The sequence below is a fragment of the Salmo salar genome, chromosome 01, assembly GCF_965601325.2.
Source record: "Salmo salar chromosome 01, fSalSal1, whole genome shotgun sequence".
NCBI classification, from domain to species: domain Eukaryota; kingdom Metazoa; phylum Chordata; class Actinopteri; order Salmoniformes; family Salmonidae; genus Salmo; species Salmo salar.
Window position 1 is genome coordinate 76334923 of NC_138291.1, and position 17783 is coordinate 76352705.

Below are 17783 nucleotides of genomic sequence, written 5' to 3' on the forward strand. Positions count from 1 at the left end.
AATACAGTTTATTATATTGCATAGGCTACAGTAACAACTGATCGCAACAGTAAAAAAAAAACATCCAGTGTTTGTTCAATATGTAGGCCGGCATTGTAAAATAAGACTTGCCTAGTTAAATAAGTGTTAAATAAAATGTCTGGAGTGTTGACAGTCACCATTGTTGTATTTGGCTTTAACAAGTACAGGCCTTTTGTCATTGCACTTCTTCTCAAATAAAAACTACTAGGCTCCCGTAAAATGTATAGTATGTGTGAAGCACATTCTCAATAAGCAAGACATAGCCTATGCCTACCGTTGATACTACCGTTGATACTGCATTACAGGACTGAATCATTTAAAAACATTTGGAGGAGCGCATGTTTGGAAATTGGGATGGATACAAGTCGTGCACTGCAGGTAGGCTTATGCGAACTGTGAATAATGCAAAAGCATGACGAGTAGACCATTTAGAAACCTTTTATGGACAGGCTACTCCTAATGCATGGCCAGGATAAGAAATACATCCGACGTATTATTGTGAAAGCAGCTTTCGTTAAAGTAGGGTAAGGATAGCCTACTGAGGGCTTGGTTTTTAATTAAACTACATGGAAAACAAGCAATTGTTACAGGAAAATAACTTCAATGTTTTTAAATATGAGTGTCACCGGATAATCTCATCTCTCGTTCCATGATGGGCATCTGGACATGTAGCCTACATGGAGGGAGTTTAATAACAGGAGTAAAAAAATTTAATAGCCTACATAGATAAAAGGGGATGTCCGCTCACTGTTTTGCCGCTGTCAAACTTAATCTTTTAATAAAGCTTTGGTGATTAAGATTCATTTCAAAGCGGTCTCCCCAGCTAGCACAGTGGATCTGGGCCGATTCCGGCTGAGAGTCAGACTCGGCTGATGTGATGTGGCCCGAGTCTGGGCCATCTTCGGCAGTATTACTTATGGCTTGGATGCGGGGATTGAGCTAGGGATGATTCCGGTGTGAGTTATCTGGCCCAAATGTATTACTTGGGACTCGGGCCAATTGAGGCTACTGTCTGGCAGATGATTACACGGGCTGCTTTATATAATTAATATTTTATTATTTTTCCATATTTTCTCATTGTTTCTGTGATCAAAAAATACAATTAACATTAAATGAAATTCTTTAAGAGTCCTGTGCAGTATTTTAGTATTTTGATACTTTGTTGATGGAGCCTCCCAAGTGGCGCAGCGGTCTAAGACACTGCATCGCAGTGCAAACTACGTTGCTACAGATGCTGTTTCAAGACCCGTGCTGGCCGTGACCAGGAGACCCATGAGACGACGCACAATTGGACCAGCGTCGTCTGAGTTTGGGGAGGGTTTGGCCAGCCGGGATGTCCTTGTCCCATTGCACTGTAGAGACTCCTATGGCGGGCCAGGCGCATGCACGCTGACACGGTCACCAAGTGTTTCCTTTGACACAAAATGTTTTTTTGTGGATGGGTATAATTTGTATGTATAAAATGTATAATAGTAACATTTAAAATTACTAAATCGGGTAATTGTGTATACATTTATTTAAATTTGCATCTGGCCGCTTCTGGGGGGATTCTGGTAAGATGCCGGCAAAGTCGGATGAATTCCGGTAGACAGAAACAGCCTGATGTACTTGGGCCAATTCTGGGCAGTCATTCATTTTGATTCAGGGCCGAGTCCGACAGCCGATTCCGGGCCGATTCAATCAGTTCCAGCCCCCTGGAAGAAGGCCGCTTCTGGGCCGATTCCTCATTGCTAGCTGGGTCACAAGCCAAACCCTTTATCGATCCTGATCCTACTTGGCGAATGCATTGGTCGGGACAAAAAAACAGCCTTCACTGAGAGGAAGGGAGGCTATGCTTGTTTTTTAATGACATCAAACGAAATGGGAAAAAACTGTTTGTTTCTAAATATGAGGTTTACGGGCACAAAAAGCACATCTCTTGTTCCATTCGCAAATGGGCACTGTGTGACACGGCTGGATAGACTGTGCTTCCGCAAATCCATGCCATAACTAACCTCGTTACAGCTAAAACCAGCTTTCGGTTGGTCTTAAATATCCCCAGACATTGCCACCCCTCCCACGCAAGCAAGCTCATATAAAACAGGTAAATGACCAATCTGGCGCTATGCTTTAACAGGTCAAAATTGCAAACGAGCGTGTGTTTGACAATTTCACTGGCTTAACGCCAGCCGAAAATAGAGCCCCTAAAGTCCACGCTAGCACTTCATGGAACACAGAGTTCCTATTTTATGACTGATGCCCACCTGAGCATTCTAGTCAATGCATTGTCAATTGTCACTGATGAAGATATATAATTAAAAGTGCATTAGAGTGGCTTGGAAATACAATTACATTTCTAAAGGAGGCAAATCATTTTTAGTGAAACCTTTTGTCATAATTTTGACGTCACCAGAATGACTTTAGATGCAGTATAATGTTAGCTAGCTAGCATAGACTGAGTCGAGACCACCGGATTTCAGATAGCCAACGTTAACATTGCTAGCATTTTATTTTATATACACATTTTACTAGCTAATGACAACATTGCCATCTGTCTAAAATATATTTTACAACATGATAATGATAGCAAACTTTTTTCCTACTAAATATTTGCCTACTTTAGCAATGTCGTCGTATTTCCAGGCTGCTATAGTGCAATTTAAGCAAAATAGTCATTAGCCGCTGTTAAAAATGACTGGGTTTATCACGACTTTTGGGCACCACTATGGCAGAGGGCGGCTTGATAACGTTAATAACAATGGTACTTTGTAGGGTAGTTGGTACAGCATGGCACTTGTAACACCAAGGTAGTGGGTTCAATTTCCGAGACCACCCATAAGTAAAACGTATACACGCCTGACTGTAAGTTACGCCCTGAGTGGCAGCTCTTCTCCCCAGGCTCCTGACAGCTCTGTGGAGAACCATGATGGATGAGCGCTGTCCATTAGCCACCCTCACCTCTGACCACAGACAGTGTGTGTGTGTGTGTGAGGGCTACTCTGCTCTCCTCTAACCTCACTCATGATGTGACAAGCTGGAATTAAGCCATCACTGCACCAGAGGGGAGTAGCGATGGTTGGAACAAAGTCACAAGATAATACTTTTTCCGTATCTTGTCTTCAGGAACAGGGCTGACATTGTTGGAAGATGAAAGTGTTTTGAAGGCCCACCTTGCGTGTCATATGTGCCATTAGAGGGAACCTCAGCACATTTTTACAAGGCACACCTGTTAATTGAAATGCATTCCAGGTGACTACCTCATGAAGCTGGTTGAGAGAATGTCAAGAGTGTGCAAAGCTGTCATCAAGGCAAAGGGTGGCTACTTTGAAGAATCTCAAATATAAAATATATTTTGATTTGTTTAACACTTTTTTGGTTACTACATGATTCCATATGTGTTATTTCATAGTTTTGATGTCTTCACTATTATTCTACAATGTAGAAAATAGTAAAAAGAAAAATCCTTGAATGAGTAGGTGTGTCCAAACTTTTGACTGGTACTGTACCTTGTTAAAAGATCTAATAAGCCCCTTGAAAGTTCGTTTCGTGACATTTTATATGAGGAGTGGTGGCAACAACTTCCCTTTTGATGTCAGTGGAGCTGGCAGCGCTGTCTGATCAATGTGGCATTTCATTTACCAACTTCTGCCTACTCCATATTGCTACCGCGCTGAGCAGATCTTATGATGCTACCACATCCTTTAAGTCTACCCCTTTACTCTGTGTGTGTGTGTGTGTGTGCGTATGTGTGTGTGCGCGTGTGTGTGCGTGCGTGCGTGCGTGCGTGCGTGCGTGCGTGCGTGCGTGTGTGTGTGTGTGTGTGTGTGTGTGTGTGTGTGTGCGCGCGCATCTGTGTGATCGTGCGTGTGTGTAACCAGCATTAGAGACAGCAGACATGGGTGCAGGTGAGTAGACATTACCAAGTATACACTCCTGAGTTTACAGTCCTTAGTATACAGTACTTAGTTAAGTATGCACGTCTTATAGTAAACCCACTATATGTGTATTGTCCTGTGGCTGCAGTCATCTTGTATGAAAGACTCAAAGCCAATCACTTCAAGCCCTGACTGTTGCATCAGTCAACTGTTTCCCTCCTCAGATGCTGCTTCACACTATGGCAATAATAGCCACTAGCCTACCTAAATACAATATGAATTAAAATATGGATTAAATATATATTTAAATATCGATAAAATATAGACTTCTATTTTACAAAAAGGTCTCCTGGTGACTTCTACCCCGTACATGAGAGACATTTAGTATGATGTTGGATTAAATAAAGGATAAATAGGATAAATGATCTAGTGTATACTAAGAACTGTGTAAACTGAGTAGCGTATACTTAGTATTGTCTACTCACTGCACTCATGAGAGAGTCCAGCACGCTGACGGCGAAGGCGGTTCCGCAGGCGAAGGGCTGTGTCAGGTACAGCTCTGTGTCCGGGTCATCGTCATCATCTTGGTCCAGGAACTGAACGTTGGAGTCGTTCACTGAGAGAGGGGAGACCCAAAACACAGTCAGAGAGAGAGAGAGGCCAGGGAGGACACAGCACAGCATGCCAAACACACACCCACACACACACCTGAGGACCAGAGAAGTAGAGAATCGCTGGGTGACTTAGCTAGGGCACTTTTGTGTTTGTGAGCTGTGAAGTGTTTTTATGACCCATTCAGTCAATATAAACCAATATTCCTAGTTGGAATCCAGTGTTAATGTTCCTAGTCAACACCCAGTCTTAGGCCCTGACCGGAACAGAATCATTCACTATATTAGAAGAAGACACTTACGGGTCCTTCTATGACTCAAGGGCATATATTCTCACAGGTCTCAGGTCTGGAGGTACAGAATAGATAGTGGTGTTTGAACCAAAGCGTTATGGATTTGGCATTCATGGTAGATGCACAGTACATTCCGTCATGAACAAACCATTTCTGTAATTGCATTCAGGACATGGATTTTACCTAGTTGTGCGAAACACCTCAATCCACCATATTGTGGTTTTTATATTCAAGATGATATTGTGCATGTTCAGGTGAGAAGATCATGCACATAATGTAACATGCATTTTAAAGCTTCATTGATATCTCAGATAAGAAAATGTGTGGTCACATCGTCACCTATTGAGATATTGAGGTAATTACCTTTTCCTGAAAGTCAAATGATTATTTAAAACAACAATAATAACATAGAGCTGTGGGGTAAATTCACATAGCCACAGCCTGCTTTTAAAGATCGAAGTAATACGACATTTTGAAATTGTTAATGATGAAAAAGGTTCAAATCATAACGTGGCCAGGGTAGAAAAATCTCTTTCTATACTGTGTAGAATATTGCTAACCAGAGGAAAAGAACACAAGATTGAACCATATAAAAACAAACTTTCAACCATTCGTGAAGATGACTTTCCCTAGTAGAACCGTCTGGTCTTTATTTAACCTCAGATGAGAGGGTTCTCTTTCTAGCGCCAGTGGACAAGAGCCTGAGATCCAACTGCATTTGAAAAGAGGCTTCACACAACACAAGCCTGTCTTTGACTCCTTCAACATCTAGGCTTAGGTAAAAAAAAAGAAGCAACAACCCAAAAAATAAATAAAAATAAACATCTTAAAGGGAAGGTTTGATCTATTGTTTTTTGAAATATGATTTCTTCCCAGGCTTCCTCTGTGTTGCAGAGGAACAGACATGTCAGTCAACCAGACAAGGGGGCTGATGATGCAAACGGGCCCAGGCCAAAGAGACTGAACCAGGAGGTGGTGGGGTGTTGAGGGAGGGGTTGGGGTCGGGAGTGGGGTGTGTGCTATGAAAACAGCCACAAGGACAGACCGAGCAATGATCAAAGTGCCGGAACGATGCTCTGAAAAAAACGAAACGGAAAAAAATAAAAACACCACGGAAAAAAATCATTAAATAAAAGGCCAAAACAAGACAGTCCATTTTTCAACCAGAAACCGAGAATTAAAAATAAAAAATGTGTTCAAAGTGAAGCCATGGGAGCAGCCAGCGAGGACCTCGGCTGCAGCCAGATACATCAAGACAAGATGAGAGAGAGAGAGAGAGAGAGAGAGAGAGAGAGAGAGAGAGAGAGAGAGAGAGAGAGAGAGAGCGAGAGAGAGAGAGAGAGAGAGAGAGAACAAAAGAACGAGAGATCGGACGGCAGCGAGCGGAGGACAAAAGCCTGGCTTACCCAGCTCAGTTATCATTTGTATGTTGATTCCACAGTTTTTTTCCTGACTGAATGAAACCAAAGGCAGTATTTTGCCAGGTTTAGCTAATGACAGTAAGACGTGTGGAGAGCAGAGGGGGGAGAGATAGGGTCGTTATTGGAACAGCTTCAAAGAGAAGAGAAAAGAAAGGCAGTTCTGTCTGAGACCACGCATCATGTCAACCACGGGATTAGACACTGACTGTATGTAAAGGTAACCATGGTTGTCCATGACATGCAACTACGGCACCAGAGATTAAAGTACATAGCCCAGATGCGACTGAACCATACCACTAAAACACAAATTGCCAATTTGTACGGCTTTTAAGGCACCAAAGGGATTTACAATGTTGTATACATAAACCAACTTTATGTGACTCCATCAAATTGATCTTGCAATTCAGCCAGCTTCTTAACATTTTCCATTAGACTTGCATCTTGACTATGGTGCTGTAAACTGACAACATTGACACTACAATTATAGTGTATAGTTCCAGAGATTGATGTGCCCCACTTTACTATCTTTCTACTCTCAGAGAGGAGGATGACAATGTTAGTGATGCTGGCACTAATAACCAGGGCCTGACACTATATGTGGGGGTAGAATTATTCTAAATCAAACATAGCTGAAAGTATTCCAAATCAAAACGGACCTGTGGAATTAATTCATATCCAACCAAATACTGCAAGAAAAACCTGAATAGCTACACTTGTTTTGTTGATTACATATGTAGTACTCAAGAGTTTGAAGAAAGAGAGGTGAGAAAACATTCATGCTGCTTCATGTCCCTGTTTCTCTCCGTCTCTATCTGTGCCTCCATCCATCTCTTAGCCTCCTCACGCCTCAGTGCTTTCTAATTGGGTCAGAGGGGAGAGATGGAGACAGAGTGGCCAGTCCCTAGTGCTTTAGTCAGGGGTGAGAGAGTGGCTCTAGTGGCCCTGGTCTCTGGTGCTTTAAAAGCCCTCAGAGATGTGAAACTTTCATGAGTCCCCTGGACCACATGGAATACTAGAGAATACAGCCAGCGCCATTGTTATTATTAAATGCACCCATTTTGCTACTGTGGCACTTTTTAGCTTCCTCGCGCACTCTCTTTTTACTCTCTCCCTCTCCATCAGGCTGGTAATGGACAAATGGGACCTGGAAGAAGTGAGAGTGTTCCGACTTCGTAACGAGACATATCGGCTAGAACTTACACAAAGAGAGTGACATTTGAAATGAAAACAAATGCTCAGTTTTGTATCTAAATCCATACAAATCTCAGCCAAAGTCAATAATCGTTCATCTTTATCATCACCATATCGCTAGAGTTAGTCAACACAGCCATAGAAAATAAAGAGTTCGGCCAACTAACCTCCACATTGGCATCAATCGTTCCACAACAAAAACATTCAAACCTGCATTCTAGCCAGAATGCAAAAGAATGTCCACCGAACTGTTGGAGCCAACATGGCGGTCCTGAAGATTCTAAATCTCTAAGTGAGTTGGCCAAACTCTGTGTACAATGTCGCAATATTTTCCCAACAGGCAAATGACATCACAACAACCAGAAAGTGGTTGAAATGATATCATTATGACATTGTTTCAACATGTTTTACCGGCTGGGATCTATCAGTAGTAAATGGTTAGTTGTGTGTCTCACCTAGTTCAGTGATGATGGGGATGTTGGCGCCGGTTGTGACGGAGGCCTGGCGTACTAAACCATGTACTGGACTGCTGTCTGGAGATGACCGGTCCATTCCAGGAGGCGTGAAACCTACACAGAGCACAAAGAAGGATGCACACAAAACCATTGAAACTAACAGCAAGAGCTAGATACCCACAAAACAAGATGTACTGAAACCTACGTCACGCAGAAAAAGCTGTATTTATACACAGACTGACAGAAAACCATGATATATTCCATTGTTGAAAGCGATGGCACAGAGAAACAACAATACAGACGGATACAAGACAATGAGATGTAATATTACAGCACAGAGAGAAATACACAAAACCATGAGCTATCACACTGATATCGCTTCACAAATCACATACCTCAGCTTCGGTGAATGAAAAGGTCATATGTAATTTTGTTAAAAAAAAACGGTAAACTATAATCGAAAAAAAACAAAGCGTGTTGATTGACCATACACAGTCCGTCAAATAACTTAGTAACACTAGACTATTCAGTAAAAGCTGCTGGGCTTACTGACTGAGATGGGCTCTTCGTATTGTTCAGAAGTGCAGATTGAAAGATGTGTAGACAGGGACGGGGAAAATGATGCAGGCGCTTCCTAAAAATGTCAATATGGATATTGTGCTTTTAGGGGTCAGCTGAGAGACACATTTAGCATTCGCATCTTTCCATCAACCTGCCTGCCTTCCATACATTTTATATGCGCTTCATTTTGTTACCATAAAATTGGCGGAGTGGATCCTGAAAACCTTTTATCGGGAAAATAACTGTGCGATTCTCGACCATGAAATACAAGAGGCGAGTGATGGGTATGAATTCACATGACTTCACATTTTTGCATTTCCTCAAAGTGACACAAACGCCTTAAATCAGTAATGCTTGATACATAATGCATGACCTGTGTTGTGACATCCATCATTTAGTGCTGACTGAAGCAAAACGCCACCTCATAGTTCTACAGCACAGCAGCAACAAAACAACGCACGACGGGAATATATTCAGGTCACAAAGTTTTAAAACAAATGTTAGACATTGGAGAGTAGTTGGGAGGATGGAGGGGTTGGGGGCTGTTGTACAGTACAGAATAGATCTTCTCACCCTCCTCACTACAGAGGACAACACCAACAGCTCAGCATTCATCACAAACTACAGGCTAAACTGCATTATCTACACTCTTGTTATGTCAATTACTGAAACTGGGGATCGGCACGGTTTCTAGCAGTCAGAGACTGGAAGATCACTCAGAGTATGCTTCATTTTGTTGACATCTATAAAATATTACATTTATATCTCCTGAGAATGACAACTGGGTTTTGGATATTGCCTCTAAAAAAACATTATTCTTACATGATCACAGTAAACAAGAAGTCAAATATACAGTATCCAATTGTGAAAGTACTAACAATGGATAAAGTGAATACATCTGAAAATGAGATTTTCCAACAGGGAGGGCAATGCGTCAAAATCAGTTCGGCTACAAGTGACCAAAAGTTAGATGGAGAAAACTGGAGAGTTCTATACAGATCATTGACTATCAGTCACATTGTATATCTGAGTGGATTCATTATAATGTCTTGACTGCATTTGGCATGTACTTTTCTAGACTTCTTATACTGACAAACAAGAGGGAAATAGATTTTCTCACAAAACAAAATTGTTTTACGGCTTCCATATCATGCAGTAGCAAATGCATGCGTGTGGGCTACAGACCCCCTCGGGCACAACTTAGCTCTGCGGTCTACAGACTACATCGTACCGTAGACCGCAGCCATGTGAACGTCTCCCTAGCGATACAACTCTTTACTTATTCATGTGCACCTTCTTGCTTTAAATTTCACACCCCACATCTGAACAGGATATTGTCAGGGAGGAAGGAATCCACAAAGCTACACACTGTGATATATTACACCTGTGCGTGTGTGCGTGTGTGCGTGCGTGCGTGTGTGTGTGCGTGCGTGCATGTGCACTCTTAAACTGCAATATTTATCAGTGGAATGGATACAGACGATGTAAGACAAACTCATTGATAACAATAGGCTTCATCAATCAACCACTGTGACAGGCCTTTGGTTCCCAACCTTTTACGGTCACTGTACCACCAACTGAATTTTGCTCTGCCCGGAGTACCCCTGAAGTACTCCCTTCGTGCATTTTTACCAGTAAGCCTATGACATCATGAGTCTTATCAAGTACCCCCCTGTGGATAGGCCAAGTACCCCCCTGTGGATAGGCCAAGTACCCCCAGCGGTTATTGTACCCTTGTTGGGAACCACTGGTGTAGGCCCTCCATGTCTGTGAATAATGCTCCCATGAGCAACAGAGACCTCCGATTTAGTCTGCTCATTGTGACGACAGCACATCACTCACTCAGACCAGGATAAATAATTGCATTCTCCTAAATCATGTGGAAGTGCTTGGCATATTACGCATAAGTTCGTTGATCTATCTATGCATAAGATTCAGTCCCTCCATTATTTTCTGATCGTAATTTTTGTTGCCTTCTCAACAATCTCCCGCCTATAATGCGATGGTTTGCAAAATTGACCAATCGCTGTGCTATTACCACATAAAACAAAAAAAAGAGGGCTTGCAATTGTAACCAATCACCGCACTTTTACCTCATAAAATGGTTCAGTGAAGCCACACGTCAACAATTTTTTTCCCCTTAACAGTGTATTTCCTGGCAAATTGGGATACAATAATTGAAAATCGACATACAAAATGTCAGAATTGCTGCAGCAAAACCAAGCATTTGTGCCCGCAAATATGACAAAAACACACTGCAGGATCCTGGAGGGACTGATTAATAGATGAATGGAGGAGGTAGAGGATGGACTGCCATGAAAAACAGCTGAAGAAGGCTGTCTGGTGATTAGTACTGGCTGGTTAAACATGATGACACCTGATGGGATATGAGGCTTATCTGTTTGTCTGAACGCATCAACAATCTGTTCCACTCAGCCTGCCAGACAGACAGACACAATAACAACAGTGATGTGGTTTCACATCATTAAAGGATATTATTTACGAGGTTGAACACCACTTTCCATTTAATTTACCGTGTTTATTTACCATTCTTAAAAAAATAACTGATTTAAGTGGTAAAACTATCCTCTTCCCTCATCTCCTCTCCTCCTCTCTTACCCTCAACCCTGCAGCCAAAACAGAACAGTGCAGAACAGTATTGTATCTTGTAGGCCAGTTAGTCTTTACCTTGGGAGTTAGCCTGCAAGAGCCCGATGCTGTCGTCAAACTGCATAGACTTGATGTTGAGCGACGCCAGAATGCATTCCTTATCCTGCAGCGAGGCGTCGTCGATATTGTTCTGATTGGCCGACAGTATCACGCACATGTCGCAGAGGTTGATGTTGACAGCCCTTAAATCTGCACGACTTAATGGCGTACCCTTCAGGCGCGGTGAAGAAAAGAGACGGACAGAGAGGAGAGAGAAGAAGGGGGAGAGAAAAACTAATTAGAGACTAAGTGAGGGGTGCTTTGGGAGATTAGATAACAAGTATTGTAGTTTTAGCGGCAGTGACATTCAGCTGATCTAACTGGGCACTGGGGAATTAGAGACGTGGACTAATCTAAAGGGTAGTGGGCGCTGAAGGCTAACAGCCTTGGTTTCTTAGGGCTCTCTGATACTCAGTCAAGGAAGCATTAACAAGCTCTAAAGCAGGCAGCCATGCCAGACTTTCACATCTGAGATGGCCAAGGAAGGGCAGCTGCAGTGCATTTTAACTCCGTATGAATAGGCAGGATTCGCTGCTGTGAATTGATGGAAGACTGAATTCAGGAACCGGTTGTGGAATTGACAAGAACAGCCACAACAACAACCACGACAAATCACAAACAAATCCACAAAGGAAATACTATATCACTAGGTAATGCTATACTGCTTTATCACTGCTTACAGTCATTTTACCCTTCACCTTAGATTGTTTTCATTCAGACAGTGCGAGGCAACAAAGGGAAGAGATCTCATACGTCAACTGAGATAAGAAAATACAAGTAAACAGTCTCAAAATAACAACAGTACAGCTGGGTTTGGTATTGAATCCTGGAGCGTTGTTACACTGGTATACTCACATATAGTACTGATCGTGATGGCATTGTAAGTACATTATGTTGTCAGTTGTATAACTTTGGCTTGTAACCGTACATATTACAGTGGTACTCACAGGTAGTATGGAGACCTTGGGGAAGTTATGTAGAGTTTCCCACTCTCTCCTCAGGTACTCCAGCGAGCCCACAAACACTATGGGCTTCAGCTCGTGATAATGGAAGTTGCTGGCTCTCAAAGGCATCACCAAGTTTCGCAGCCCCACTAGAGCGGACGTGACATCTCCAAATATACAGACCACTACATGGCCGCTCAACACCGTCATGGATGCCTCACTCCGGGTCTGAGCAGGGAGAGAGAGAGGGGAGAGAGGGGGAGAGAGAAAGAGTGAGAGAAGGGAGAGAGACATGGAGACAGAGAGAGTATTGGGGCATGAGAGAAACAAGAAAGAAAGAAAGAAAGAAAGAAAGAAAGAAAGAAAGAAAGAAAGAAAGAAAGAAAGAAAGAAAGAAAGAAAGAAAGAAAGAAAGAAAGAAAGAAAAGAAAGAAAGAAAGAAAGAAAGAAAGAAAGAAAAAAAAAAAAGAAAGAAAAAAAAAAAAGAAAGAAAGAAAGAAAGAAAGAAAGAAAGAAAGAAAGAAAAAGAGAGATAGAGGACAAATGCATAGCAGTCAGAAAACAGAGAGGCAGAGTGCTGATGAGAAACCTTGCAGCCCCACCCTTGAGGTGTTAGGCTCAAGGTGAACCCGGTACAGTTCAATGCAGTTGATACACTAAATGGTCAAGGAATAAGGTGTATAAAACTGCTTTTCAAAGCCATGCTTGTGGTGGTTTTATACTATGACCCAGTACATAGAAAACAGTCGACTCACCTTGTAACAACAGAGAGGCATTGAGAGAAATGTGGATATACATTATTAGTATGTGGTTGTTACTGCTATGCGAGGGAAACGGTTTCTTTAGAGCCTACCGTACCTCAACAATGCTTCATTTTTGGCCAAATAGGTGCAAATAATTTCCAACTCCATTAGTATATTTATCATACTACACAGCTAAAAACAGTGGAAACACATACCGTATCAGTTAAAAGTTTGGACACACCTACTCATTCAAGGGTTTTTCTTTATTTGTACTATTTTCTACATTGTAGAATAATATTGAAGACATCAAAACTATGAAATAACATATGGAATCATGTAGTAACTTAATGCAATCAGTTGTGTTGTGACTGTAGGGGTGGTATACAGAAGGTGGTCTTTGGTAAAAGACCAAGTCCATATTATTGCAAGAACAGCTCAAATAAGCAAAGAGAAATGACAGTCCATCATTACTTTAATACATGAAGGTCAGTCAATACAGAAAATGTCAAGAAATTTGAAAGTTTCTTCAAGTGCAGTCGCAAAAACCATCAAGCGCTATGATGAAACTGGCTCTCATGAGGACTGCCACAGGAAAGGAAGACCCAGAGTTACCTCTGCTGCAGAGGATAAGTTCATCAGAGTTAACTGCACCTCCAAATAAATGCTTCACAGAGTTCAAGTAACAGACATCTCAACATCAACAGTTCAGAGGAGACTGTGTGAATCAGGTCTTCATGGTCAAATTGCTGAAAAGACACCACTACTAAAGGATACCAATAAGAAGAAGAGACTGCTTTGATATTAGAAATTGGTCCTTTGGTCTAATGAGTCCAAATTTGAGATTTTTGGTTCCAACCGCCGTGTCTTTATGAGACGCAGAGTAGGTGAACGGATGATGGTTCCCACCGTGAAGCATGGAGGAGGAAGTGTGATGGTGTGGGGGCGTGTTGCTGGTGACACTGTCAGTGATTTATTTAGAATTCATTATATTTAGAACACTTAAGCAGCATGGCTACCACAGCATTCTGCAGCAATACGCCATCCCATCTGACTTGCGCTTAGTGGGACTATCATTTGTTTTTCAACAGGACAATGACCCAACACACCTCCAGGCAGTGTAAGGGCTATTTGACCAAGAAGGAGAGTGATGGAGTGCTGCATTTGGGATGAGTTGGGCCGCAGAGTGAAGGAAAGACAGCCAACAAGTGCTCAGCATATGTGGGAACTCCTTCAAGACTGTTAGAAAAGCAATCCTCATGAAGCTGGTTAAGAGAATGCCAAGAGTGTGCAAAGCTGTCATCAAGGAAAAGGGTGGCTCCTTTGTTTAACACTTTTTTGGTTACTACATGATTCCATGTGTTATTTCATAGTTTTGATGTCTTCACTATTATTCTACAATGTGGAAAATAGTACAAATAAAGATAAACCATTGAATGAGTAGGTGTGTCAAAACTTTTGACTGGTACTGTACATAAAAAGTTTAAGATCATCAAACTGTACAACTGAAAATCATCTTCGGAGTCACACGTACTGTAGGACAATACCTACCATATCTGTTGATGGGTAGGTACTGTATCCCTGTACAGGATGTTAATAACTGTGGTTAAACTCAGGTAACTCTACAGTAGGGTTGTCATGATACCAGTATCACAATACTATGATACTTGATTATCCATGGCAAAAAGGAAAACACAAGGCAGTCTAAACTCTTTAAAAACCTGCTTTTGTTCAAATAGTGTGTGCTATAGCTTGGAAAATAAACAAATGTAACTGTGGGTGACAATATAATGCTGTTTGTTTTTTGTTCTCAACATTAGGATTGTTTTCCTCAAGAAATGAAGTCTGCTTCATGTTTTGTTTGCTTGCCATTCTACTTGCGAGTATTGCAATACTGGTGTCATGAAAACACTACAGGGAGACAGAAAACCACTCACCAGGATGACCTTCTCAATCTCTTTAGATGGGCACCAGTGGAACATTCCCGTGGAGTCATACTGCTTCACATTCATGTCCATGTTCTCCATCTGCTCGTTCCCAGGGATTAGTAGAGGGTCATGCCTGCTGAGGGTACACAACACAACAGTATGAGTTCACCATGGTAAACATCATTTTATATATATATATATATATTACCTTTATTTAACTAGGCAAGTCAGTTAAGAACAAATTCTTATTTACAATGACGGCCTACCCCGGCCAAACCCGGATGACGCTGGGCCAATTGTGCGCCGCTCTATGGGACTCCCAATCACAGCCGGATGTGATACAGCCTGGATTCAAACCAGGGACTGTAGTGACGCCTCTTGCCCTGAGATGCAGTGTCTTAGACCACTGTGCCACTCGGGAGCCCATTTGATGGTATTTGGTTTATATGTGTTGTATTATTACCTAGTTTTGGTTGAAACCAAAAACTACCAATCACTATCCCTTTTCTGCTACAATCTAAGATGACACATCTACCCAGTCATCAGTTGCTGAGGGATATTGGTAGCAGCATTGGGGAGAGAGGAAGGCTTGAGTTTCCACTGTGTCACCTACTGAGCAATTAACCAAAATGTATGTTATTTTTGAACCAATGTTCTGTCAACTAATTGACAGAACATTGGTTCAATTATTTGAATTCGATTTTGTTCCGTTTTTTTCTGTGAGCTCTATGCGCACATTACAGTTTCTCTAGAGATAAATCAGATCCAGCCTGAACTGTGCGATGTAGTAGAGAGTTGTGGTTTCCATCAGGCCAATATTCTACATAGTTTAGTGCATAAAACATGGTAATTAACTACAATGACCATAATCCATTGTGAATCTACTTGTCTGGTCTGTGTTTCCTTTAATCCTGTAATGGAAAAGACAGAAGAATGCTCTATAGTGAGAGGATATAGAGAGCAGCTGTTGCTTCACGTGGTGTCTCAAGCTGAAAATACATGATCTATGTGAAACGACCTCAAAAAGCACAAATCGCTCAGCATTAGTCACCGCTGACAAAGCTGACTGAGAGGCATTAGAATGGAGCGTCAATTACCGGCTTTTAGCTGCGTCTTGCTCACTCACGACGCAGCGCTACCAACAGGAAAAGCTCTAACAGGACCGCACTTTAAATATTTCAGGAATTTGCCCAATCACATTTTGCGTTCCCAACTGATGTACATGAATGATTCATCAGCAGCGTGTCACCTTCAAACTGGCTGATGCACAGTGACGGGCCACTGAGCTTTATCAGGTGTAACGTTAACACTGACCATGGAAGAGTGGGGGGGGGGGGGGGGGGGGGGGTCCCGTATTAGTTCCACTGTGTTTGCACTCATTCTACAAGACATGATCTGGGATGTCCTCTGAAAGGGTTTCTAGGACAGAGAAATGGCGAGCGAAGCTCCTTCTCTGAATGCGATAGCACGGACCCATTCTGACTGAATATAAAAGGGAGGATTTTTAATTGGTGTATAGGCATTTTTATTCTGTCCGGGCACCAACACACCTGATTCCACTAATCAATGGCTTGGTGACCTAGGCTACATACAGTAATTAAATCACCCGTTAGTGCTGGGATAGAACAAAAATGTGCACCCCATGGGGGTCTCCCAGGACTGGATTGAGAAACACTGGGTCAGAGAGTGTAGCTTTGAGCTGATAGCCAGGGGCCAGACTACAAAGGCTTCTGTCTGTCTAGTGTCTACCAGGGGGCTACAGGGAAATAGCTCTCTCTGTCAGTATCACCTCAAAAACCCTTACATGTTCACAAAGCCATCGTCTGCAATAGTTATTGTAAAGCACACAAGAACAAGTTGGAACACTAAGGATGTCCTGGAAACGATAAAATGATTATTAACTGTATATTTCTAAAAACTGGCAAATATTTCCTATGTGGTTGTCAGAATACTTTTTTATGAATTCAAAAGCAGGGTAGGAAATAGCGTCTTACATTATCTGGGCCATTCCACCAATTGTTTTATTTCACCTAATTTTAACATTCTGTCATGAAGAGCAAATGTTCAACTTAATAAAATCCGTTCAGTTTTCCACCAGAAAAACACCAGCTCACCTGGTTTAACACCAGCTCACCTGGTTTAACACTGAGTTTTATTTCAATGCTTCTGTTCAAAATAAAAAATAAAAAATATTTAAAAATAAATAGTTTCACCATATTACAACAACAAATCAGTTCACGCAACAGGGTTGACCTTAAATTTAGGGACAGACGTAAATGAATCACTAATAATAATAGGGCTAGGGCTTCATAATGATGGTAAAAAACATGGAGAAATGTTTGGGTTAACAGGGTTAAAATCTTCCTAAAAGTCACAGAGGCTGCACAAAGGGACATGTCAAAATGTTGAATTTTACAACTTAAGCAAATCTTTACTCATATAAAAATCTGATTTATTAAATGTTATGTGTCAAAATTAAAGGGTATTCATTTAATATAACATGCTTTTAAAATTAGAAATTAAATGCACAATTTCTACTTAAAATATCAAAGAGATGCAAAAAAAAATCACTCTTTCGTAGAACGATCATATTTTGCTTCTTTATGAGGGTGACATTGGAATAAAGTGTGAGAAAACAGCACATCTCCTCAATCACACTCTCTCTGTTCATTACATTGCAAGAAATATCACCTGAAAGATGTGTCAATTAGTTCCCTCCATCTCTCTCTCATTCTTTCCCTCGCTCTCTCATTCTTTCCCTCGCTCTCTCATTCTTTCCCTCACTCTCCCCTCTACCTCCTTCTCTCTCCCTCCCTCCTCCTCTCTCTCCCTCCCTCCTCCTCTCTCTCCCTCCTCCTCTCTCCCTCACTCCCTCCTCTCCCTCCCTAACTCCCCCTTCTCTCTCTCCCTCACTCACTCACTCACTCACTCACTCACTCACTCACTCACTCACTCACTCACTCACTCACTCACTCACTCCTTCTCTCTTTCTCCCTCCTCTCTCTTTCTCTCCCTCACTCCCTCCTCTCTCTCTTTCTCTCCCTCATTCACTCCC

General features: G+C 41.8%; 1 protein-coding gene across 11 annotated transcripts in view; it reads right to left on the reverse strand.

Annotated features, from left to right (window-relative positions):
- Positions 1 to 17783, reverse strand: part of kcnma1a (potassium large conductance calcium-activated channel, subfamily M, alpha member 1a) — a 268675-nt gene that overhangs the window by 10309 nt on the left and 240583 nt on the right. For 6 of the 11 annotated variants that reach the window (XM_082976695.1, XM_082976700.1, XM_082976705.1 and 3 more), the window contains 5 exons: positions 14738 to 14861; positions 12064 to 12288; positions 11096 to 11288; positions 7847 to 7960; positions 4361 to 4491 (listed from right to left, as the gene is read on the reverse strand). In XM_082976695.1, coding sequence (XP_082832821.1) covers positions 4361 to 4491; positions 7847 to 7960; positions 11096 to 11288; positions 12064 to 12288; positions 14738 to 14861 — 787 coding nt within the window. Of the gene's footprint in view, positions 1 to 4360; positions 4492 to 6185; positions 6270 to 7846; positions 7961 to 11095; positions 11289 to 12063; positions 12289 to 14737; positions 14865 to 17783 lie in introns of all 11 variants that reach the window. The other 5 variants (XM_082976696.1, XM_082976694.1, XM_082976697.1 and 2 more) reach the window with 2 other exon arrangements.